This window comes from Etheostoma spectabile, chromosome 4 (genome assembly GCF_008692095.1).
Source record: "Etheostoma spectabile isolate EspeVRDwgs_2016 chromosome 4, UIUC_Espe_1.0, whole genome shotgun sequence".
Classification (NCBI taxonomy): domain Eukaryota; kingdom Metazoa; phylum Chordata; class Actinopteri; order Perciformes; family Percidae; genus Etheostoma; species Etheostoma spectabile.
Window position 1 is genome coordinate 19111932 of NC_045736.1, and position 24874 is coordinate 19136805.

Sequence of the window (24874 nt, forward strand, 5' to 3'; positions counted from 1 at the left end):
ATATATATATGTATATATACTGTATGTGAGCAGTTTACATTGAGATCATACAATGAAAGATTAAGTTCTCAAAAACGAGAAGATTTAAGAGGGATTAGTCAAGTCAGGGCTTATCTCTAGTGCAATATCATATAGTATCTATGGTGTGATAATCCAAATTGAAATAACTAATATATATCTGTAGACAACCTATTATAGGCTTGTTCTCTTAGGATCAATAAAACCTACAGAAAACAGATTTGCACTTTCTGTTTGGGGTAGGATATACTTTGTTACCTGCTCAGGGACACAAACCTCAATTTAATTAGCAAATTGTTTACAGTGATGCAAAAATGCTTATTTTCAGGAAATGTAAATTAATGCAGTTTTAGGTGTAGGAGAGGTTGACATTTTTGTGAACATAAACATGCATAATAAAAAAAATAAGGAAGGAGGGCTTTACATGAAACTAAAAGGCTGGTGTAATAGATTACATGCCAATATGTTGGTAACAAACAATGAATCATTTACATAGAGATGGAGATTCACAATAAAAGGGACATACCTGTTGTGTACGACACTACTAAGCAGCAGTCACCTCCATGGGTGTATAAATAATTGAATCAGGATGGTTACGCCCGCCCTCTAGCGACACCACGTTGGACGTTACGCTCTTTGACGTCACCGCGTAACGTATTTCCGTACAATGTGTACGGAAGTCTTCTGCTACATCTTCTTTAACTGTCTATGGCTACATCTTTTATCTTTTACTGCTGCTTAACGACCTCACACTTGTACATGAGCAATAAGGCGCTATTGCTATCGGTTTTCAGCGTAGACTGTATATCATTAATATTAACAGTCTATGGTTTTACAGTGTGTATCATGATTTTCCTTCATAGAAAGCAGCGGAAACGTTGTCAAATTCACTGTTAGATTTCCAGCGAGTCAGAGGAAATCCAAAATGAGTACTCAGGAAGTACTGAAGAATGCGTCTACTCTAGCATCGTATAATGTGTTGCTACAGGTACACACAAACACACACACAAACACACACACGCGCGTACGCACGCACACATGGATGAGATACAGCCCCATACAAACGCATAACTAATTATTCTTTTTATTTTTATTTTTTTTTTTTATCTCAGGTGATGTTCCGTGTCCTCACCTTTTTGTTGAATGCTTTCACACTACGGTTTGTGTCCAAGGAGCTGATTGGTGTTGTCAATGTCAGGTAAGGACGACAGATGCAGAGATGTGAGAACAGTGCCACCAGCCAAGATGAGCACAATGCAGCTCATTTCACTGCATCAGCTGCTGTAACATGTATGTGTTTGTCTTTATTATGCAGGCTTACACTTCTGTACTCCACATTAGTATTTCTATCCAGAGAAGCTTTCCGGAGAGCCTGTCTTAGCGGGGTATCTGGGACGAACAATAGTTGGAGACAAGTTATCAACCTGCTTTGGCTGACGTGAGTTGAGTGATTTCACAAAAAAAGTAAAGTGTGTTTAATCTTGCATATTTAGCGAGTGGACGTGTGTCTTGTCTCTCAGGTTGCCTCTGGGTGTGTTATGGGCAGCCCTGCTGGTCTGTGTGTGGCTGTGGCTCCTGGAGGTCCCAGACCCCCTGACTGTCCCTTACTACGGCCCTGCTGTGGTGCTGTTTGCTTTGTCAGGAGTGCAGGAGCTCCTGGCTGAGCCCCTCTGGGTCCTGGCTCAAGCTCACATGTTTGTCCGACTGAAGGTGGTCGCTGAGAGCTTAGCAATGATTGCTAAGTGCAGTATGACCGTGGTGCTGGTGGTGTTCGCCCATGAATGGGGCCTTTACATCTTCTCTGCTGCTCATGTAAGAAATAAGCTGAAGTTGTCATTATTTTTGTGATTACTTCCTCTGTATGTAATGATTTTAAACTATGGGCTTTTGTTAGTTGGTGTACACAGGATTCCTGGTGCTGTGCTACGCTGTTTACTTCATTCGTTTCTTGGGCTCTCAAGAGGCAGCCAAGAAGGGTTTTCCTCTGCACCGTATTGGAGATCTCTTGCCCTGTAGAGCTGATGGAGAGGTAGTAGGGCAGGATAAAATATCACTATTTATGATTCATCTTCACAAAATCAAACAATCAGACAAGTTACAAGATAAAGTGTTACCATACAGGACTAATGATCCTCATCTATTGCTCTGTTTATAGCCACTGGTTGATTGGACTCTGGCCTGGCTCACATGGAGCTTCTTCAAGCAGTCGTTCCTGAAGCAGATCTTGACTGAGGGTGAGCGGTACGTCATGACCTTCTTGAACGTCCTCAGCTTTGGAGACCAGGGAGTTTATGATATTGTCAATAATCTGGGCTCCATGGTGGCTCGCTTCATCTTCTTGCCTATTGAGGAAAGCTTCTATATCTTCTTTGCCAAAGTGCTGGAGCGAGGACGTGATGTCAAAAGTCAGAAACAGGTGCAAGTCTTGAATAAAAAACACACACAAAAGTCTCTGTTAATGGCTAGAAAGGAATCGTTGGTTTTACTTCATTCATATTGTGGGTTTTGTCTACAGGAAGATGTTGCCGTTGCAGCAGAGGTCCTAGAGTGTCTGCTGAAACTGGTGCTTGTGGTTGGTCTGATTATCTCAGTGTTTGGCTATGCTTACTCTCACTTGGCTCTGGACATTTATGGCGGCTCTCTACTTAGCAGTGGTACAGGTAACAAAAAAACACTGGCTGTATTGGATATATGTGACAAATTCGGCTTTGCTTGGTGTTGTTAGTCACTGCTTTGTGTGTGTTTGTTTTTCTTAAAGGACCCACTTTGCTGCGATGCTACAGCTTCTACGTTCTCTTGCTTGCTGTAAATGGTGTAACCGAGTGCTTTGTATTTGCTGCCATGAGCCAAAAAGAGGTTGACAGGTAAGTAATATAGAAGTATACATATACATTCATTCATTATACATTATGTAACCTGTCGGTTGACACTGTGTTTGTGTTTTATTCTCAGGTATAATTTGGTGATGCTGGCTTTGTCTGTGTCTTTCCTGTTCCTGTCCTACATGCTGACATGGTGGGCTGGTGGTGTAGGCTTCATACTGGCAAACTGCCTTAACATGGGCCTCCGCATCTTGCACAGCCTGTTTTACATACACCGCTACTTCCAGTCCAGTCAATGGAAACCTCTGCGAGGCCTGTTTCCCTCCCCACTTCTACTACTGGCACTTGCTGTCAGTGCCGTTGTCACAGTGCTGTCTGAGGTACAAGAGAATCATGTCTTTTTGTTCTCCACTCAGGTTATATTTCTAAATATTGGCCATTACATTGTAGTTTTATTCTTTACAATCTGCATTAAATATTATGCAAATCAATGGCCCTAATTTGAGCTTCTTTATTTTCTGGTCGCAGGGTGTGTTCTGCTGTGACAGCGGCTGGTTGCTAAGGCTGGTCCATATTGCCGTAGGAGCCGCATGTCTGCTCGGTGTGTTTGTGGCTGTTCTTCTCACAGAGACTCAGCTTATTCAGTTTGTGAGAACTCAGCTCATGCCCCAATACAGAAAGAAACACACTTGAAGAAGACTGGAAATTGGCATTTTGGAATGGAAGAAAGCTTTACAACAAACAGAATAATGAGCTTCTGACTGACAGTTAGTGACTGTGTGAAACAAGGGAACAACTTTTTATTTACAATTAACCCATTAACTGTGTGGTGTGTGTGGTGTGTGGTGTGTGTGTGTGTGTGTGTGTGTGTGTGTGGTGTGTGTGTGTGTGTGTGTGTGTGTGTGTGTGTGTGTGTGTGTGTGTGTGTGTGTGTGTGTGTGTGTGTGTGTGTGTGTGTGTGTGTGTGGGATGCTGACATGTTTTCACTGGATCATTCCTGTGTTGGCTCATACACGTATGGACAAACATGTCATGATTGTTTTGGGATCTAATTGTGGCCGATAAAGAAAGAAATGTGATGAATTTTTTACACAGTAAAGCAAGATTACTAATTCACATGTGTGGTGTTTATTTTTTAGATGGCAAATTTCATTTAATTTAATAGAAAAATATGAATTTATAAACTGTAAGCAGCCAAGTATAAAGCATACACTTTCTAGAGCAGGGATTCGCACACTGTTAGCACCAGCTTTGTCATGTTTAACTTTATAGAAGCTAAGTAGGTTTGAGTTCAGTAATTATTTGACATGTTGCTTGAAACAACTTTTTTATTTGTTCTTCCTTTGCACACAGTGCCACTGAATTTAGGGTCTCTGAGGATTGAGTAATTATGTAATTATGGAAAATTAGCAGGAAGGGGTGGGAACAGCATTCTTTTTAAAGAAGGGCAATGTTTCTCTCTTCTCCTTTTTTGCATGTGCTTGTGTGCGAATCAGATATGGTTTCAAGTTTTTGTTGATGTCTTAAGACAGCCAGCTTCTTTTGAGTCATACCTTTTGAACTTTGAGCCCAATTTGTTTCGCTTGCTACCACTTATTTGGGAAAGTGTAATGTCACAAGTTGTAATAGTGATCTCATCACTTTATAATAATAATGCAGGGAGGACACCAGACCAGGAGAACAACCAGAGGCAGAAAGACAGAAAAGAGGAGGAGCGTATACACTCATTGTGTCATTTGTTAGTCTCAAGAACTGATTTTATTGTCCACTAGAGAATCCCTTCTAGGACTGGACTCACAAGAGAAAAAGAGACACATCTTACAGAGAGAAGATTTTCTCACAGCATATCTTCAACTGCTCAACCAACATGTCTCACGTAAGACCACTGTTTTAGAGATGACATTTTCTTATATTGTTGAAAAGACTTTCCGCAGACATTGAGAGCCAAAAATACCAGATGTGTGCTGTTGACTTGTTTCTTTTCACTGCCCCTCAGCCAGGTCAGGAAAAAGATGAACAAATGCAGTGTCCTGAGGTGAGCAACGAGGACCTGACTGAAACAATGAACAGACTGGGTAAGAGTGGACCAGCGAAGAGCAAGACAATCGAAGTGATGGAGGAGTGCGGTGAGGACACACAGTTTTATAGATGAATCTGAAAACAGTCTGGTTTTCAGCATCTGGTCCAGCTAAGCTCACATGGCAGTGAATATGTTTACGGGGCATTACCTCATGCTCAAGTTTCCACTCCATATACAGATAGGATATGATGAGTCTTCTCTCTCATCCAATGAGATAAAGTCTGTGTATTTTTTCAGATCCACAATATTACTTAACCCTTTTCACTGCCTCATTAACAGTGAAATATTCTGATTGTTTCTCTTTTTTCAGAGAAACTTGGTAAAGCTGCTCCCTCTGTGTTCAGTGGTGCAAGGTCAGGAGTGGAGACTGTTTTGAACACACGCTCAACTCAACCAATCAGGAAGTAGCATTGGACTTCCTGACCATGGTTGGACAACACTTGTTCCACTTCAGGGGATTGAGATCAGTTGTCCTCCAGTTTGTGTTTGGTCATGGCATGCTTTGGCACTTTAAGGTGATAAGATCCTTAAACAAATAATTTCTATATACTGGTGAGCAACTTTTTCATTTTTAAAACCGATAATTTTTTTATTTAACCATTAGTGCAGTTTCTGTAACTGCAGCATTCATTCTACATTTCAGGTTGCAGTGTTATAATCCTGCCTTCAGTAATTGATACAATTGCATTGGAGACTAGCAAGACATTTTATTTCTTGATATAAAAAAAATCTTTTGTAAGAGTTTCACAACAAATTCTTTCTCATCCATCCTATTTTGTTGTAAGTATCAGCAATATAGTAAATATCAAAATAAATGTAATAAACCATTCCATAAATATTACAGAAAACAGTCAACTTGTGTTTTGCTTTTTATTCAAAAATTACTTTATGAACGGAATGAATAAAACTATTAGAACAAAAGTACTACAGTAAATGAGGCAGGGACACTAGAATGAACCATGGTGTGAAGGGAAAAAGCATGAACAAAAGATGTGCAATCAAAGTGAACCATGTAACAGCTGGCTGAACACCAGCTATGCGGGTTGGGAAAGAAAAGAGTGGAAATCAATTTTATTTCATAAACTTGTGATGTTGATCTTGGAGGATTTTGGCAGAGGACTTTGCATCGTAGAACAGCTCGTTAATTTCCTCTATCTGCTCCCTCTCCACGGTCTCTTTTCCCTGAACACGGCCCAGCAGGCTGGCCGGCGTCAGCAGCTGTACAGCGTACCTAAGGAAACATAAATATCCACTCAGTATAGCCTCACATATACGTACATTTTACCATAAAAAGAAGATTGAGGAGTTACAGGGCCTAAATGTATGTAAGGGTAAAAATGTACTTTTATACTGTACTGTACATTTCCCTTTGAAACTTTACCTTAAAGAGTAATTTTGGACTTTTTGTGCCAAAGAGCCACAATTGTTTTCATTTCCATTTTTTTTTACTTAAAAATTGTTCCAGAAAGTGGACCACTGTGGATGCTCAATGCAAGGCCGCTCATTTCTTCACTCAGCTCATAGATACATTATGTACATTCTTACCTAAGGGTGGTCTTGGTGCCGATCTCTGCCAGGTGTGCAAGAGCGTCCTCGCTGATATTTATCCCCTCAGTCTGAGCACGGATCTTGATGATCTACAAACCACAGCGTCATTTGTGACACATGCACAAATGGTACACATCTCACATGCAGACTTTGATGCCAAGACTCACCTGCTTCATCTCCTGTGGTGTGTACAACATGGTGCGGATTATCATGACTCTGTCCAGCAAGTCCAGAGGAATCCCGTGTGGAGAGCTGATGTCCTCTGTCCCCCTGGTGAGCAACAAATGATTGTCAATGCTACGAATCTTACATCCTAGTGAGAAAATGCTCTTTTCTGTTGAATTTTGACAATTTGGTTAGACCTCCTACCTAATCAAACAGTTCCCTCTGTTAGAAGCAAACACAACGATGGGGGCGATGGTGCTCTCGAGCGCTCGATGCAGGTATGTGAAGCATTCGATGTCCAGCATGTGCACCTCGTCCACAAACAACACACCAGGTACGAGCTCAGCCACACCTTGGTCGATGTAGCGGTTTACCACCTTGTTTATCTCAGCACGCAGCTTATCTAAAATATGAATGAAAACAGGGAATGGATAAACAATATAAATCAACTCAAGCCTGACAGAGATGTGGGCGGGGTAGTTGTCAGGTTTTCTTTACCTGTGATTTCAGTTTTTTTGGGCTTCATCAGTTGTCCCATCATAGAGAGAATGTCCTGGCCTCCCTGAGATAAAAAGATGAAGAAGCAATTGACACAAAGACACACAAGACACACACACACACACACACACACAGACACAAGATATGGTGAAGGGTATGTGATGATGTGGGGCTATTTTTATTGTACATTATTCATTCACAAAGAAAATTGGTGTCCTTAAAGGTTGTATTTTTCCTCATTTTTTTACTTAAGGCATTAGGGTTGTGTGTGTGTATAAAATTTATTTATATATATACACTACCGGTCAGAAGTTTGGGGTCACTTAGAAATTTCCATTGCACTCCATTATAGACAGAATACCAGCTGAGATCAGTTGCATTGTTTTTTTAACCAGGGCAGCAGTTTTCAGATTACATTATGTGCTCACATAATTGCAAAAGCGTTCTCCAGTGTTTATTAAGTTAGTTTTTTAAAATGATATCAGATTAGTAAACAGAATGTGCCTTTGGATGATTGGAGGAATGGTGGCTGATAATGGCTAATGTAGATATTGTATTAAAGATCAGCTACCCACTCAGATCAGCTGGTATTATGTCTATAATGGAGTGGAATAGAAATTTGTAAGTGACCCCAAACTTTTGAACGGTAGTGTATATATATATATCTGGATGGAGGGATAAACAATATAGTGGATAACTCTGCAAAGTAACATTAAACAAACTAATCTATTTTGTAAGATATTTATATTAATTTGCATGCCATTTGCAGTTACTTACCTGGGGTCTGGCATTTGCAACATCCAGGTCATGCAGTGTGACATCTTGAACTATCTCCTTCTTTTTGTGGACATCCCCTTTGGGCAGCGGCACATACTCCTCTGCCTCCAGGTCAAACTCTGTAGCAAAAGTGTCACAGCGACCTTGTCTCTGCAAAGACACAGTATGGCAAAATGTGTTAATGATAAGAATTTAGAAATCTACCCACTATAGATGTGTACTTCTAAAAACGGATGTCTCACATTGCTTTGGACAAAAGTGAAAGAAAAAACCACAGGGGGAGGAGGGAGAGCAGGTAAATGGAGGGCATGCAGCTGAGAGATGAAAGAGTTTCAGAAAGGCAGGTCATGATACGGCTGTCAACAGTAACAAATGTGTTGTCCAGCCCTCCTCCTTTGGCCTCTGACTTGAGTCGATCTGCGCCGCCGGCCCACCTGCGCCGATTAAAGGAACCGTCATTGTGGCCTGTCAACACAGTCCACAAGCCCTGCTGCTGGAAAATAGGCATTGTGGGAGATAGAGAGATAGGGGGAGCATGAAGAGCTGCAGGAGGCTCATTCCTGAGTACAGTAGAAATGCAGCAGGGCTTTGATGCAGAAGTGAAAGAACGCCACCATGAAGGACTGACGAGGCCATGCCAGAAAGAAAACACTAAACTTTGATCTTACCAAATATTCCTTACAGTTTATTTGAAATGTTTCATTTGTGAACTAAACAATTTTGTTAATTCAAACCTGGTATGTACATTTCTTTCTGCTCTAATTGGCTGATCAAAATCTTTGACAATTGTGAGGGAGTAAAACATGGTAGTGATATTGCAATACCTTGACAGCTCCACTATTGGCTTCAATGTAGATGACATCTCCCACTTCCACACGCTCTTTCTGAAGACTCTCATAAATACTGGGGTCCAGCTAATAAAACAAGACAAGAAATTTCCAAGTAAGACACTGGTCCTCTGGAGATGAAACATAAAGAGTTGTTCAGGTAAAAACTTTGTAAGGGAAAGAGAAAAAAAAACATCACATCTAGACACAATCTGGAGGCAAGACAAATGATATTACTAAATGTGACATACCTTGATAAAGTAACAGTCCCCATGAAATCAGTTATTATTGTCATCATTACACTCTCTATACATGCGATATAGCTCAGGGTGGTTTAAATGTAGCAGATGAAAAAAGATTACAGCTCCCAGTCTGACCTTGAGCTGCTTTGTGCCTTTGCCCGTCTTCAGACCAATGATGACGTGGCTGATGGTTTTTCCGTAGCCACCCATGGGATTCTCAGTCTCACAGGGGGTCAGCTCGGTCACCTCCCCTTCATACACCTCCTTTGTTTCTTTGATACGCAGTCCTGAATGTGGGTGACACACACACACAATCAAGCCTTTATATTCCTGTATCAACGAAGCCACTGCTTCCTTCAGTCTACTGTACAATGCATTGTATTACAGAGATGGTACACGTGTGCACATGCCCATGAAATATCTGGGCATCGTCTTGTGTAACGTGATCACACTCTTGTACCTCTGAGCAGGACACAGGTGGCTGATCCACTGTGGTGAGGGTCAGGCAGCAGTGCTTAAGGCAGGGACTGTCTGTCATGGCACTCTTATCAGCAGAGTGATGACAACTTCAAAATGAAGCCCCCTCCCCCCTGAGGATCCTGTTCTAGGGGAGGAGCAAAAGGTGCTGATGACCAGCTCTCCCTCTACCTAAGCTCCATTTCCTACACTGCGACAGGTACCATCAGCAGTCAGACAAACCCCTTGCCCCCCTCACCAGCCTTCTCAACACCATTCTCATTAATCTGCTGTCAGGTGTTGCCTTTCAACTCATGAGAACTGTGTGTTCAGGACACCTTGCTCTTTCTGCCCAAGGACTAGAGAGGAAGAAAGTGGAGGAACTAACACAGCTGTTCCAATTTAGCCTGGGTACAAACAGCCAGTTTCGATTTTATGTGGTGAGGTATTCAACGCAACGCAATCAAAGTCGATGGAGTTGGTTTTAAGTTTTTCCAGAAACAATGTATTGTTTAGTCAGGATAATAAACAGACCTCACCACTGAACGTCTCAGTAGAAATTCTGGTGATTATATTATTTTGTTTTTTAATCTACATTTTCATTCTTTCTTTTTATATACACATTTCCATGAATATACAGTATTTACATATTATTTGTATGATTTAAACAAAACCTGTATATTTTACTTTATTTCACCTACTCATAATGATCTACAAAGAAGCTCTGTTCATCAAATATGTTACCAAAATTTTAACATTGGCTTTCTCTTGGCATTACAGTCCTTTTTAATTGACTGTTTGCAAGTATTTAAAAATGACACTAGTGTAACCAATCATGATGACTGCCAACTCCTACCCCGACAGATCAGAGCAAAAACAACAACAACAACAACCACCACCTCAGTAACAGTGACTTGTTTTGGAGGCAGGAGCTGTGGCCAAGGAGTTTAAATCATAATTACACTCACCAATGGCCCTCCTGAAATTCTCCATTAATACTTCTGTTTTTTTAATCTCAGATGAGTAGACCTCACTGCCAACCATGGGGCAGAAAGGCACCTTGTTTCCCAACTCCTGTGCTACAGCCAAGGCAAGGGCAGTCTGGAGGAACAAGTACAAAAGAGTCAAAATCTGCAGCAACAACACAAGCCACATTCAATTAAGCTATCTGCTGTCTTGCTAGTGAATGAACACTGCACACTTACCTTTCCTGTACCGGGAGGCCCTGCCAGTACCACTGCCCTTCCTGCCATCTTCTTTGAACGGATCAGCTCAACAATGATTCCGCAAGCCTGGTGGGGGAAAACATATATAGAATAGATACTGACATACAGTGGTAAAATGTCAATAGGACTTCACTGCAATACAAGCAGCTGGTTTGTGATATTTTGAATTAACTGTAAAGCAGGTGTGAATTTAGTTAACCTATCCCCAAGTGTCTGCATTGTCCCCAAAGTGCATTTTAACCCCTGGCCAATCTGTCCATCTGCATTACTTTATTTTAGACAGTAATGCATCCTTACAAATATTCAGGTGTCTCCTTAGCCTGGAAATCCGAGTCTTTTATAGTCATATCCCTATCTATAATTTGTGTCAGACTGTGGACACTGGACCCAGACATATTTGCTTGGGATTCAATCTTTACATCTTGATTGGTTTTACATGAATAGGTCCTTCACTTGACTGATAAAATATCCACATAATTGTTGTAGTTTTTGCTATTATTTTTAAAGAACATTAATAAATGTGACTTCTATTTAGGGTGGACTTTTCCTTTAGGTGAGCTAACCTGACCTGAGTAAGAAACAGCGCCACGGCAGTGCTAAAGGAACTAGCTTGTTGGTGCACCTGACCGCCTGCAATGAGCGAAATCATCCCTGCAAAAAAATCTTAGCTCTGAAAGTCACTCCTCCAAACAACACAATAATAACGTAGATGCGGTTAAACATGAATATTACCTCTCTTGCAGCCTCCTGGCCTACAAGACCACATGCTGCCTGTTTAGCATTCCCGGCCTCGTCTAGCCCAAGTCCTTTGACATGACTGTGAGTGGCGATCCGCTGAGTTTTCGTGGTGCTTTTCACCTCCTCGATCTTCATAGTTACTAGTACTTTACAAATGTGTGATGTAAAAACGTCAAGATAGGTAACGGTGAATAAAGTACCTTCTGTGCCTTAGATAAACTTCTCACCGCCACAATCGGCGCCGAAACTCAAAACACAGGTTTCCATGTGGGTTACTATGGGGAAAATCAGCGGAAGTAATAACCAGAAGTACCGCCTGTTTAAACTAGCTAGTAAAACTATTGGACCTTGTCGACCAATACAACACATTGATTGGCTAAAGTCCACGTCAATCATTTTTACCAACAAGAACACCGCCCGTGACAGTTTTCATTTCCGTTTGTGTTTCAATTGCTTTGTCGTAGTAGAAACTGCTTGCAACTTGTGAAAATGTTGCTAAGTACGAGTCTCAAATGAATGCAGAACTAAAGCGATACAGTGTTTTAATTTCCCCATCGATACTTTAGAGTGATGTTTTAATAATTTTTTTCCCGGTCAGTTTTTCTCTTTTTCATTTTGTTTGCTCCTGAAAAAACGTTCCGCTTTAGCATGTTGTCCCGAGGATGGAGTGAATGCACAGCAATGGACGAGACGTTGCTCTGAGCCGTTTGCGTGCTGAAGAAACGTTAAAGTTATTGAAAGCTTTTTTTGTTCTGTAAACCACTAACTCGTGAAAACAGCTCGTCGTTGAATGTATTTCGGGTTTAATAATTGTGTGTCAACAAATGAAAACCTTGTTGACAGCAAATAACGGTGTTTAGACGTTTACGTTTGAGCTGAGTTCAATGCACGCTGGTTAACATTAAGTTACATCATACTGGTGTCAACATGTCAGAGTCTACTGACAGTCGTACCAAAACATTAAATTTTAACGTCGGTGTGCTCGGACATGTCGACAGTGGGAAGACATCGCTTGCCAGGGCGCTTAGCAGCACCGCGTCCACGGCTGCCTTCGACAAGAACCCGCAATCCCGTGAGAGGGGCATCACGCTGGACCTCGGCTTCTCCTCCTTCACGGTGGATCTTCCTGATCACCTGCGGGACAGCGGAGGCCAGCAGCAGTACGACAGCCTGCAGTTCACCCTGGTGGATTGTCCGGGACACGCCTCTCTTATTCGGACTATCATTGGGGGTGAGCTCTCTGAATTCTCTGCAAGTTTTTGTGCTACATATGTCAGTGTCAAAGATAGATGGTAAACACTTAGGATACGATCAGGATATGTTGACCTATACCAATGGTTGGAGATACGAGCTCAGGCGACGCAACCACACCTCAACACTCAGTTGTCAATTTATGAGGTAGGCTACACGCAGTTGTTTATTCAACATTGTCTTCATTTTAGAAGCTGTAGTTTGTGGTGCTGTTAAGTTAAATTGCGTTATATTACAAGGTGTTAGTCCCTTTTTGTAAATATAAGATGGGGTGGCACTAGCTCAGTCTGTAGGGAGTTGGCTTGTGGACTGTAGCTGGAAAGGTGTTCACCGCCTGGGCACTGCCAAGGTGCTCTTGAGCAAGGCACTGAACCCCCAATTTCTCAGGGCAATCACACTCACTCTAACATCTCTCTATTAGTGCATGTGTAGCTACTGAGCATGTGTGTGTATTTCAGGCCTATGTGTAATGTGTATAATAACAGAGTAAAAACATTGTAATTTCCCTTGCAAGATTAATAAAGTCTAAATTGTTATTATTATTATTATCATTATCCTCTCACTATACTGAACAAGTGTGACCTACAGGGCTGTTAAATTAGACATTAGTGCATTAGTTTTAGCTAAGTGTATCTAATAAACTGACAACTGAGTGTATTCAACCAAAGATAAAAACATGCCTCTTAAATTGGCCTTTTTTTCTGACTTGTCCTAGTCTGAAAAGCACAGGTATTGCTGATAACATAATGGCTCTTTTCCATTCCAGTGTCTCAGTGATAGCCATGGCAGTGACAGTAAGCCAGAATGCACACTACTGACACAAAGTACATCTAGTCTCTAAACCTTATTTAAGACGCACACATGATCTAAGTGGTAAACAGCCATACACTGGAAATGGCCAAACAAGCAGAACAGTCAGTTGATGTGCATCTGACTTAAGTTTTAAGATGAAGGTCCAGGGATAAAGTCCCTGTTCATGCTGTTCAATTTGCAGCTGCTTGAAGTACATTGCAAAAGCAGAAAAAATCCCTGCCATGATATAGCTTGACATATTATTATACTAACACAAACACTGATACTACTTGGTGCCGTGTGTATCTGTAACAATATCAAAAGAGAATGTATTGTGATAATAATACCATTGTGTCAATAAAAACATCACAGTAATACGTAAGATAATATGTTATTACTTATATACATTACACATTATTACATGTCCCACCCTGTGTTCTCAACAAAGGTCTGTCTAAATCTTACAGTCATGGTCACTGTGTGATGTTTCTTTCAATACATCCTCTCTGTTATCCAGCAGAGGGCGCCTTTTTGCTGCAAGCAGCTGGGTTTCTCATGTAGTAGAGACTTGGATGGTTAGGAGTATAAAGAGAATTAAAAGTAGTGTCCAGAGCAGATAATTACCTAATCTCTATTACCTACTTTCTCCCTTAGTCCTTCTTGTTTGTCACACAAACAACCAAGATCAGAATTTTTTAAACTTAAAGAGTGTGAGATAGGCAGACTTTGGTAGAAGTACTGGTTTTGGTATTACAGCAGACAAGAGGCACTCAAACACTGAATGTTGCTTTGCCGTGTACATACTAAATGAAGTCAATGAGCCAGTGGGGTGGCACATGCTGTAGATTAGGGAGGAAGGAAAGTGTGGAGATTGGGCTATGTATTAAACTTCCCCTCCTGTCCCAAGTGGGAAGAGCACAGGAAAGAGAGGGAGCCAAATAGAGGGAGAGAAAAGAAGGGAGCACAGGAAAGAGAGACTGCCAAAGTCAGGAAAAGAAAAGAGGTAAAGGAAAGACAACCAAGTGAGCTGCAGCTCTGGTTTCAACCCTCTAGCCCTTTACTCTCGCTTTGCTTTTGTGCACCCCTCCCCTTAATTTCTCTTCTTGTTCTACTGTTATGTTTGGATATTTGTGTCCATTCCTGTTTGTGTGGCTGTTGTTGGCTTTGTAGTCTTGACTCACAGTTGTTAAATTACTGTTTTGTTCTTATTCAGCTTGCTGCTTTTATTCAATGTAAGTAATATTTCACATAGTTTTGATTATTCTTTGCATTTTCTGCTCTCTCTCTAGGTGCCCAAATCATTGACCTGATGATGCTGGTGGTGGATGTGGTGAAAGGGGTGCAGACTCAGACGGCAGAGTGTCTGCTGATAGGAGAGCTTACTTGCTCTTGTATGGTGGTCGTCCTGAACAAAGTTGACCTACTGCCACCTAACAAGAGACAGAGTGCCATTGAGAAAATGACCAAGAGACTGCACAAAACTCTGGAGAGCACCAGGTCTGCATTAAGTAAAAAACATAATAAATCGTGATATTGTGGAAATGTGGGCCCAGATAGCTAAGTAGGTTAGGGCATCCCATGTACTCCCAGTGGCCCAGGATTGAATCTCTTGTCAAACTTCCTCATTCATTACGCATTCTGTCTCCCTCTCTGCATTCCAGCAGTCTGTCAGACCCACTTTTTTTTTTTTTTATTCAACGTAACTTTAATCATTACTTTAACATCAAAGCATGAATTTTTTCCAATATGCCTTTTTTTCAATTGGCCAGATTTAAGGAATGTCCAGTGATTGCTGTTGCAGCAAAGCCTGGAGGCCCAGAGGCACCTGACACAGAGGAGCCACATGGAGTGCCAGAGTTAATAGAGGTAAAGTTTGGAACACACTGGTTCCCCTCCATTGTTTATAATTTAGTTCAAAAAGAGGACATAAGTTCTCACTTAGGAACAAATGCCGTTAGTCAGCTGACATGTTCAAGTGGTGGTAAAATAGTAATGCAAGTCCTCAGTTATGTTTACTAAAACTGTCAACAGAATACTTTCTTTGTTCAGTCAACTATATAATTTTTATACTATATGCTATAGAATTATATACAGTATGCACCGTACTTAAAAGATGGTGGTGGTTACTGGCAAACTATTAATTACAGTATTTGATGTACTACACAATTTCAAAAGGATTTATTTCATGCCATGTAATTAAATTAATGAAGGAGAAGCATTGGTTTAAGAAATTCAAACACATTTACAGTGGGTCTCGAAAATTTGGGCACCCCAGATAAAAATTTGTCAGCCAAGAGTCTTTCAATTCTTGTTTGAGGTATCTTCGCCCATTCATCCTTCCAAAAGTCTTTCAGTTCTTTGAGATTTCTGGGCTGTCTGTCACGCACTTCTCTTTTAAAGTCTATCCATAGATTTTCAACTATGTTGAGGTCAGAAGATTGTGAAGGCCATGGCAAAACCTTCAGTGTACGCCTCTTGATGTAATCCATCGTGGATTTTGAGGATTTAGGATCATTATCTATTTGTAGAAGCCATCCTCTCTATAACTTAAGCATTTTCACAGATGGCATCAAGTAAGTGTCCAAAATTTTATTGAATCCCTTTTTCCTTCTACTCGTGAAATGTTCCCTGTGCCACTGGCTGCAATACAACCTCAAAGCATGATTGAGCCACCCCCATGCTTAGCAGTTGGACAGAGGCTCCTGTTCATTAAATTCTGTGCCCTTTCTTCTCCAAACGTACCTTTGCTCGTTCTGGCCAAAAAGTTCTATTTGAACCTCATCGGTCCACAGAACTTGTTTCCACAATGCATCAGGCTTGTCTCTATGTTCATTTGCAAACTTCAAACGGTGAATTTTGTGGTGAGGACGTAGAAGAGGTTTTCTTCTGATGACTCTTCCATGAAGACTATATCTGTACAAGTATCTCTTTATACTGGAATGATGTACCACAGTGTCTTTCTGGATGGATCGTGCAGTCAAACGTGGGCTTTGACTTCCTTTTCTCACAATCCTTCAAGCTGTTCTGTCTGACATTTTTCTTGGTCTTCCAGATCTCGCTTTAACTTTCACTGTTCCTGATGACTGCCATTTCTTAATTACATTCTGAACAGAAGATATTGGCATCTGAAAACACTTTGCTATCTTCTTATAGCCTTCTCCTGCTTTGTGAGCGTCAACTATTTTCAGTTTCCGTTTCCTAGACAACTGCTTAGAAGAACCCATGGTGCTGATTGTTGGGGCGAGGTCAGATGAGTCTGGGCATTTAAAACCTTAAGATTGACATCACCTGGTCTTTCCAGACGACTGAGAACAATCCATGACACTGTCAGGTCTCAGCTTTCCAAAGGGAGTGGTGCATGCTATAAACTCTGCAGTGTTCCCAAACTTTTGCAGACGCCATTTTAATGTTTTCTGTTATTTTGAAAGTGTAAATGTTTGTGACATATTATACAAGTGTCTAATCTGTCATTTGATGCCTTTTGGAGATCTTTCCATCTTTTCTTGGCTTCTTTATGCACATTATTACAATTTTTTACCTGGGTTGCCCAAACTTTCGAGCCCCACTGTAAGTCACTGTTGTCAGTTATTGTCTTTAGTTTAACCAAAACTCCATTTTAAGGCTTACAGATTAAAAAAACCTTATAACATCTTTAGATACTACTTTTTGTTTTACATGAACACTTAACATACAGTGCTCTGATGGACCAACTAAGTAATGGATACTAGAATTACTGCATACACATCTATGTAAATGTAAATGTAAATGTGCTGTATTTATATAGCGCTTTTCCAGTCTTAACAACTGCTCAAAGCGCTTTTACATCTACAGGAAACATTCACCATTCACACACATTCATACACTGTGGCCGGGGCTGCCGTACAAGGTACCACCTGCTCATCAGATAAACATTCACACACATTCACACTCCAATGCGCAGCATCGGGGGCAACTCGGGGTTCAGTGTCTTGCCCAAGGACACTTCGACAATGACTGCAGGGGCGGGGATCGAACCACCAACCTTCCGATTGGCAGGCAACCGCTCTACCACTGAGCCACAGCCGCCCCGGATGTAATTTCTGTACTGCAATTTCTTGATTACTGGCCAACAAATGTATATACTGTACGCTGATACCAATGTATCTGCAATGAGCTAATATCAGCCTGACTAATTTATCGGTCAGGCGGTAGTCTTGTCAAGTTTACCTGACACAGTATGCCTCTTTTTCCTTGGGTGTAAAAAACAGCAGTATGGCTCTCATAACGTTCAGAACAGCACTTATGATGCAAGTGGCGTGTGAGGCAGTGATTGTCGAGCCATCACAGTCAGACTTAGCACTAGCTAGATATGGATCTAATTAGGGCCTCTCTTTTACCTACTTTCATATTTGTGTACTTTATGTGTGACATTGCAGTGTTATAACAGCAGTTATCTCTTGTGTGTATAAATAAATAGTTCTTTCCTCTTGCCCTTTTGTCATCTGTCTCAGCTTTTGAAGAAGCAGACATACCTCCCTAAGAGAGACCCCAGAGGTGACCTCCTGATGGCTGTAGACCATTGCTTTTCCATCCGTGGTCAGGGAACTGTCATGACTGGAACCATGCTGCAGGGGTCGCTGGCTATCAACGACACTGTGGAAATCCCAGCACTACAGGTGTGCTATGAAAAACGGGCATGCAATGTATCTGTGATATTTACAAGCAGGTAACATACCAAAGTGCTGGTATTCTGAAGTTCAGAGGTTGACTGGAAGTGGGCAGACAGAGGGAGGGATGTCCAAGTGGGTGCAGAGGATGTATCAGTTTAATGTGAGGGAAGGATGAGGAAACTTGGGGTGGACTGGCAGCACACAAGTTTTTAATTTAGACCAGATGCACACTTTCAGCAAGGCTCAGCAGTTTTGTCTGCAGTTTTCATGTTCACCTCCTAGTGGCAGCAAATGGCTAAATTAACTGTAATTTGTTATGGAGCCTTGATCTGTGCCACTACTAAACAACCACAGACACATTATGGTATGCCAGATCCCTCAATCATAGATGGGTAGATGGACAGGTAGCCTAGTAAGATAGATATAGACAACATAGGACCCCCCCCCCCCCAAGTTCTCTGTAGGGCCTCTCATCTCTGTAGTGTAGAGGTAATAACTGATGTTTTTCTGAATTTAATCTCATGCTGTATTCCACGTTTAGTTTCTATGTTTTAAATGTAAAGTTAAAGTTGGCCCTGCTTCTGTGGTAGTTCCCACTACAGTAGGTGTCTCCAGAACACGCACGGATGCAGACACAGACACAAAGGTGAAAACAATACCAGCGTTGCTGTGGCGGCTGGTAAACACACATTTATGGCTGAAGCATCGTTGAGAGCTATGAACTTTTATCAGCAATAATATAGCCTACTGTGAATTTATGTACTTTCTGCTTTCTCGTGAGAATTGTGTTCAAATCCGTTCTATTGATGTTAAATTAGATAGGTATTAAATTTAAGTTAGAAATCTGTTATTTATTGTATCTCTGTACTCTCTGACATCAGGTGACCAAGAAGATAAAGTCTGTGCAGATGTTTCGAAAGCCAGTGTCAGGGGCCATGCAGGGGGATCGTGTGGGTGTGTGTGTGACACAATTTGACCCTAAACTGTTAGAGCGGGGTGTGGTTTGCACCCCAGGGTCCCTGCGCAACCTCTATGCAGCTGTCATCTCTGTGAGGAAGATAGGCTACTTCAAGGGCTCTCTTGCCACCCGTGCCAAGTTCCACATCACCATGGGTCATGAGACAATCATGGCAAGGGTTGCCTTCTTTGGCCTGCCACCTGTGGGTGCCTCAGAGCCCCCCTCAGACACTACACCACCTACATCACAGCCCTGCTCACTGGATACACCCTTCACCTTTGAGAGGGAGTACTTCTACCAGGATGAATATGTCACCGGTCAGAGAGAGGCAAGTCCAGGACCTGACCCCGAGCAATGGGCCTTGTTAGAGTTTGAGCGGCCAGTCACATGCCCCTCACTCTGCCTGGTGATTGGTTCTAAGCTGGACACAGACATCCACGCTAATGCATGCCGGTTGGCCTTCCATGGCCGTCTGCTTCATGGGTTTGAAGATAAAGGCTACGCTGAGACTGCTCTGCCTCGTCTGCACATCTACAAGACCAAACACAAGGAGGGCCAGGTGGAAAGGGTGAGTAGGACACTCAACCGTTTATTTAAAATGGTCTTTTTCTGACTGCCGTCCTCTGCTTTCTCTTGAGTATTGCCCAGGCTTCTCTGTCCTCTCTATTATCTGGTACTCCTTCTTCTGGCTCTGGTTCTTCTTTGGATGTTTCTCATTTCTTGCTGGTGGCACTGAAGCGTGCCTCAGACAGAGCCTCTATTGTACAATCCTAAACACGCACACACAAACAAGCATGGACGAGCAGCCCTGGTGAGGCATGGATGGGTATGCATGCCTTAGCATGTGCTCTGTGACACAGAGGCGTGCGTGGGTGGCCAACTGACGCCACTAGCCTTGTCTAGCTGTCAGAGGCTGGACACACCTGAGTGGCACAGGAATACCCTTATGACTGTGAGTGTTAACCTTCCCTCACTTCTGGCTCAGCTTCTTTCTCAATCTTTTTATTTTTGTTGTGTTACTGTTACGTTCTGTCCTAAATCCTGAGCTCTAGTTCATACTGATCCTTAACTCATCTTATCTAATGCTGTTGCTTTTTTATTGACCTCGACATCTGATTTGGGAATTAAAAAAAAAAAGTCTACAGCTTCCAACTTCTCACAGTTCGTATTTACAAGGGTGCATGGAAGATGTTATGACTGTTGTCATTCTGCACTGTACAGTCAAGTTTCTCTGTATGCAGTATTCACCCTTGTGCAGGGTCAGTTTCAGGTAATGGTTCAAGTGTGTGAACTAGTTTCCTGCTGTTAGCACCTCAGGCTGTTGACATCTCCGGTCAGTAACTCAAGAGTAGAACAGCATGTGCAAGAGGTCAGACGATGGTCATGTGACGTTACATTTGCCCTTCATCTGTCTTCCAAAAAGAGGCAGTTATAGTTCATGACTTAAGAATTTGTTTTATGTAAAAGAACACATTACTGGCATTGTTGAGATATGACTGCCTCATCCAGTCACAATTCATACGGTCTGTCAGACGTGTACAGCAACTGATTTTTTTTTTTAATCAGCGCATCAGTCACGCTCAAGGGACGTTGGGGTCAAATGTTCAAGAATGAATGAGGGTTAGGCAGAAGAGAGTGGAAGAGCTGGCGGTGGGGTGGAGGTGGGGGGGTGAGTTGGAGACAGAGCGGTGCCCTCATGTTATCAGATTAGTGGCGGGTTAGATCGACTTAGTGATGAATGATAAGAAAGAAATACAAACAAATATAGCATAAAATGTGCAGGAAGATGAATGCGAGACAGCCAGGCGGCAGCGAGCCTTGGAGAATGTGGCTTACAGAAAGTTGTACAGTTTGATGAGGGCACAGGACAGAGGATCAGCTCCTCTTACTTACTCTGCCATCATTGCAGAGTGATGTCACAAGATCTAAACATCTAAGGAAGGAAAAATGAAACCAAACTAAAACACTTATTGGTCGTATATGTCCGGGGAAAGAAAGTGAATACACTTTGCTACTGCTCTACTACTCTGCTCTGGTCATTGAGACTTGTGACGCTGACAGCGTCTGTCTGCAATTTTGGCGGTGGCTGGTTTGACCACAGAGATACGAGTGGCGGACGGTGAGCTTGAAACACTGCGCGCTGCTACAGTTTGCTGCTCTGCTGCATTGCAGACTGCTAAACACACCTGACTACAGGAGACATTAGCTCAGACTGGCGGAGTTTGTATAGTTGGTCCGGTTTGTGTACGGATCACGTTCTCACCACAAACTGACCGCTCCAGAATTGAAAGCGTACCGAGACCACCTCTTCAAGCCGGTCTCAGTACGCTTGTTTGGTCCTCTTTTGGTGCGCAGTGAGATTGCAGCGATCTCACCTGCCAAACGAACACCACCAGCGGGCCAAACAAACTCGGTGTGAAAACGCCCTTAACAACTAATGTTCATCACATCTCTCATTCTGTGCTTTTATTTTATTTGACTCTTTCCAATTCTCTTGTGCTCAGGTGACTGACGATTACACTGTGATTGGCCGCAACCTGTTCAAGAAGGAGACCAACCTCCAGCTCTTTGTGGGGTTGAAGGTCACACTGTCAACAGGCGAGAGTGGCGTTATCGAAGGTGGGTTTGGACAGAGCGGGAAGTTCAAGATCCGAGTACAAGGTAAGGTTTACATGACCTGAGAAGTTATTGTTTCTTCACCTCCGTCACACTGATACTCCAACTATTGATACTGTTTATCGAGTCTTGAGTCACACATATAAAACTCACTGTGGCATTTGATAATGTTGCATAGACAAGTCTCCGTCTTCATTAATACACACATCCAGAACCCTTTCTCTGTCTTTTCTTGGACATTGGGGCTCTGCGGACAATTTTCAGGATGCGGTAAGAGTGGCAGGTCCGACATCCTGAGCCACATTCTCAAAATTCCTCTGGGGGTTCCCTGTGTTCCGGTGGAAGTCTGTTCTGTGTTTATTTTACTTTCTGTTGCTCCAAACCCACTGCTCCACACTGGGAGGGAAGAGAAAACAAAAACATTTAGAAAGAGAACCTAACCTATATCCTCTCCACTGCCTCACACTTGCATACTCAGAAGACTCAGACATACTAACGTACACATCTTCACGCATGAACATAATTAACATACAGTAGTGTTCATCAGAGACTCCACACGGGCATAAAGGCAAAGATGGCGCTATTCTGCTAATAAGGGGTAGGTCGAATGATTGTTACCGCCACATATCTCCTACAATAGCTTTTGACATTTTACCTCTGAAGTTTTGCTTTATGTCAGTTAAACCTTTTAGCAGGCATTACATTTGCATAATGGCGCATACATTTGCATAAATGTACATGATGCATGTTGCAACTATCAAAAGCTGTTTTTCCTTTTTTATATACACACTGTATACATATTAATTGATTTGCTGGGTAATGCGTGACAGGTTGCTATTTGGCAGTACCTCGTACCTGCATTATTTCTAGGGCTGCAACTAACGATCATTGTCATGACCTATTCATCTGCAGATCTGCAGATCTGCAGTTTTCTCTATTATTCAATTAAAATAGTTTGGTCCTCAAATGTCTATCAAAATCTCCTAACAAACAAAAGGAGCACATCTGCATATTTGAGAATTTTTGTCAATGTTTTTAGGGGCACAGTGAGAATATCATTCCTTCAAACCGGATTAAGCACCGGAAATACAGTGGTTTTATCCTTGTTTTCTGCTGCTACTACTACTCCAGAATAAACTTGCTGCCAACTTGGCTAAGAAACCTATTTTATTTTTGCACCAAAACCAATTTATGACCATACTTTATTCTTTTTTTGAGTGTTGATTTTGGACTCTGTCTGATAAACACTTTCTGATGAGTATTCTGTGCAGCATTTCTTTTATTAAGTAGATGTAGTAAATGCTTTTTAAAATATTTTCTACACACAACTCTAACCTTAGAAATGTACTTGAGGACAAATGTGTAAAAGTGTAATTTCTATGTGCCACTTGTATGTAAACCCAAAGTTTGGGTGTGTCAGTGTGTTCTGTGGGGGTACACGGACATTTTAAGCATATCGTAGATAACAAGAAGAGATTTTTGTCGGTGCTGCAACCATAACAACCCTCACATTGGCATAACGATAACAAGACGAATGCTGGCGCCATTGTATGGGAGGTCAGACAGTCAGCGTGTAAAGCAGTGAACCCAGAACATTTTTTACCTTCTGTGTGCAAAACGGCAAACAAGCATCCACATACAGAAAAACAAGGGGGTAGATATGATGGCATGGTTGAATTTGTAGTGCATGCATGAGCTCAGCATTCACGGGAAACAGCTCAGTGTGGCTGAGAATGAGACTGAAGTGTGGGAAGAGTGCCAGGATGAGCCAGACTAACACAGAGACTCAAGGAGACCTGGTTGTTATTTTCATCAGTTACCTCAGGAGGAGGAAGGCATCAGTTGATCTTAAGGTCAGCACACTGAACAGCCTCCAGCACTGATACAGCACCTACTGCACACATAACCGGGAAGAAAAGATCTCAAGCATCAGATATACCTACACTGAGATGATTTAAGTTGAGCTAAATATTGTACATCGTGTAGGGGCGTAGACAGTATAATTTTGACTTATTACATGAGGGGGTCTTTTTATATAAATATTGTTTTTTCGTCAATCGACCTTTTTACTTGATCTGCCTGTTTATCTTTTCTTCAGAGGGTCTTTGCCCAGAAACCAAGCAGTTGTTAACCTCCACCTCTAAGAAGAAAGTGAAGGGTGGAAGCAAAGGCGAACCAGCACATGAAGAGGAACCTAAAACACATTCTCAGCCCGTTAGCATTCATTTGCATTTCAAGCGGTATGTCTTTGATCCCCATAAAAAGATGGTTCAGTCTTGACCTTTGTTGCATACACATCAGCCTGTCACAGTCCTTCAAACAGGCAGAGGGCAGTTTCACAGGTCATGTTGAGGTGAGGGAACACAGCCTCTGATGGAGACAGTCTGCTGAAATGCAATGACTGTGGAATGCTGAACACATATAAAACAATGATTTTTTTTTCCTGCCTTTATGGATATGGACTGGATTCAGATTGCACCATTACAAGGGTGGAAGCCACTCTTTTGTTCTTAATGCATTTGAGTTGTCTTAAAAAAAAAAACAGTACCTGTTGTTCTTTTCTTTCATTATGCTTCTAATTCAGCTGAGCCTTGATTGGCGAAAACACATTAACTGGCATTTACGTTTCTGGTTTTATTGGCTGTGTGATTTCAAAATTATTTTTTTGACATTTGCATTTAATTTTACTTTAATGACAGTTTGTAGAGCTGCATTTTTACCAAGAATACCAGTTATTCCAGGGACTGTTTGAGATTATTTGAATAATGATCTTTATAGAAAGACAAATAAAGCTTAATCTATGCTGAAACTTTATTTCTGACTGCAGTTTTTTGCGTGATCTTTGGTTCTGTTGTGTACCAAACTGTTTGCAACCAGTTGAATTCATCACTACTTATGTTCAAAAACATTTTAACATAAGTACATTATGAAGCACTCTCCATGCAATAAAAAAAACAAAAATTAAATGGCGAGAAAATTGTTACATTGACAATCCATATTGTTGTTGATTGATGGTCAATGAGAACTGTACATGGCAGAAATCATCATCTCTGCGAGTGTGTCCATCCTGTCACAGAAGTGTTGTGGGGCGGGGCAGTGAGAGTGCTGGACACTCAGTATGTGGCGGATGATGTCAGCAAACTGCCCCTTTGCACAGTGACTCTATCTCAGCAGGAATCTGTGGAAATTGGAGAGAGAGAGGGAGGAGCAG

The 24874-nt window shown here is 41.8% G+C and overlaps 4 protein-coding genes across 4 annotated transcripts; 3 read left to right on the forward strand and 1 right to left on the reverse strand.

Moving 5' to 3' along the window:
* The first annotated feature begins 676 nt into the window (after positions 1-676).
* Positions 677-3928, forward strand: rft1 (RFT1 homolog). Its single transcript, XM_032514399.1, has 10 exons — positions 677-1006; positions 1131-1216; positions 1334-1456; positions 1539-1830; positions 1913-2047; positions 2174-2434; positions 2534-2678; positions 2777-2882; positions 2971-3220; positions 3369-3928. The coding sequence occupies exons 1-10, from the start codon at positions 944-946 to the stop codon at positions 3531-3533; spliced, it is 1626 nt and encodes a 541-aa protein (XP_032370290.1). The 5' UTR covers positions 677-943; the 3' UTR covers positions 3534-3928.
* A 528-nt stretch (positions 3929-4456) lies between these two features.
* Positions 4457-5674, forward strand: mustn1a (musculoskeletal, embryonic nuclear protein 1a). Its single transcript, XM_032514471.1, has 3 exons — positions 4457-4716; positions 4837-4966; positions 5231-5674. The coding sequence occupies exons 1-3, from the start codon at positions 4708-4710 to the stop codon at positions 5326-5328; spliced, it is 237 nt and encodes a 78-aa protein (XP_032370362.1). The 5' UTR covers positions 4457-4707; the 3' UTR covers positions 5329-5674.
* A 102-nt stretch (positions 5675-5776) lies between these two features.
* On the reverse strand, positions 5777-11532 carry ruvbl1 (RuvB-like AAA ATPase 1). The gene is made up of 11 exons (XM_032514415.1): positions 11392-11532; positions 10639-10725; positions 10402-10534; positions 9113-9264; positions 8733-8822; positions 7909-8058; positions 7132-7195; positions 6838-7036; positions 6636-6738; positions 6466-6557; positions 5777-6151 (listed from the first exon to the last, which is right to left on the reverse strand). The coding sequence occupies exons 1-11, from the start codon at positions 11530-11532 to the stop codon at positions 5992-5994; spliced, it is 1371 nt and encodes a 456-aa protein (XP_032370306.1). The 3' UTR covers positions 5777-5991.
* A 291-nt stretch (positions 11533-11823) lies between these two features.
* On the forward strand, positions 11824-24477 carry eefsec (eukaryotic elongation factor, selenocysteine-tRNA-specific). The gene is made up of 7 exons (XM_032514388.1): positions 11824-12628; positions 14730-14937; positions 15210-15306; positions 17931-18095; positions 18971-19615; positions 21552-21708; positions 23762-24477. Exons 1-7 carry the CDS (start codon positions 12325-12327, stop codon positions 23941-23943), a joined length of 1758 nt encoding a protein of 585 aa, XP_032370279.1. The 5' UTR covers positions 11824-12324; the 3' UTR covers positions 23944-24477.
* The last annotated feature ends 397 nt before the right edge of the window (positions 24478-24874 follow it).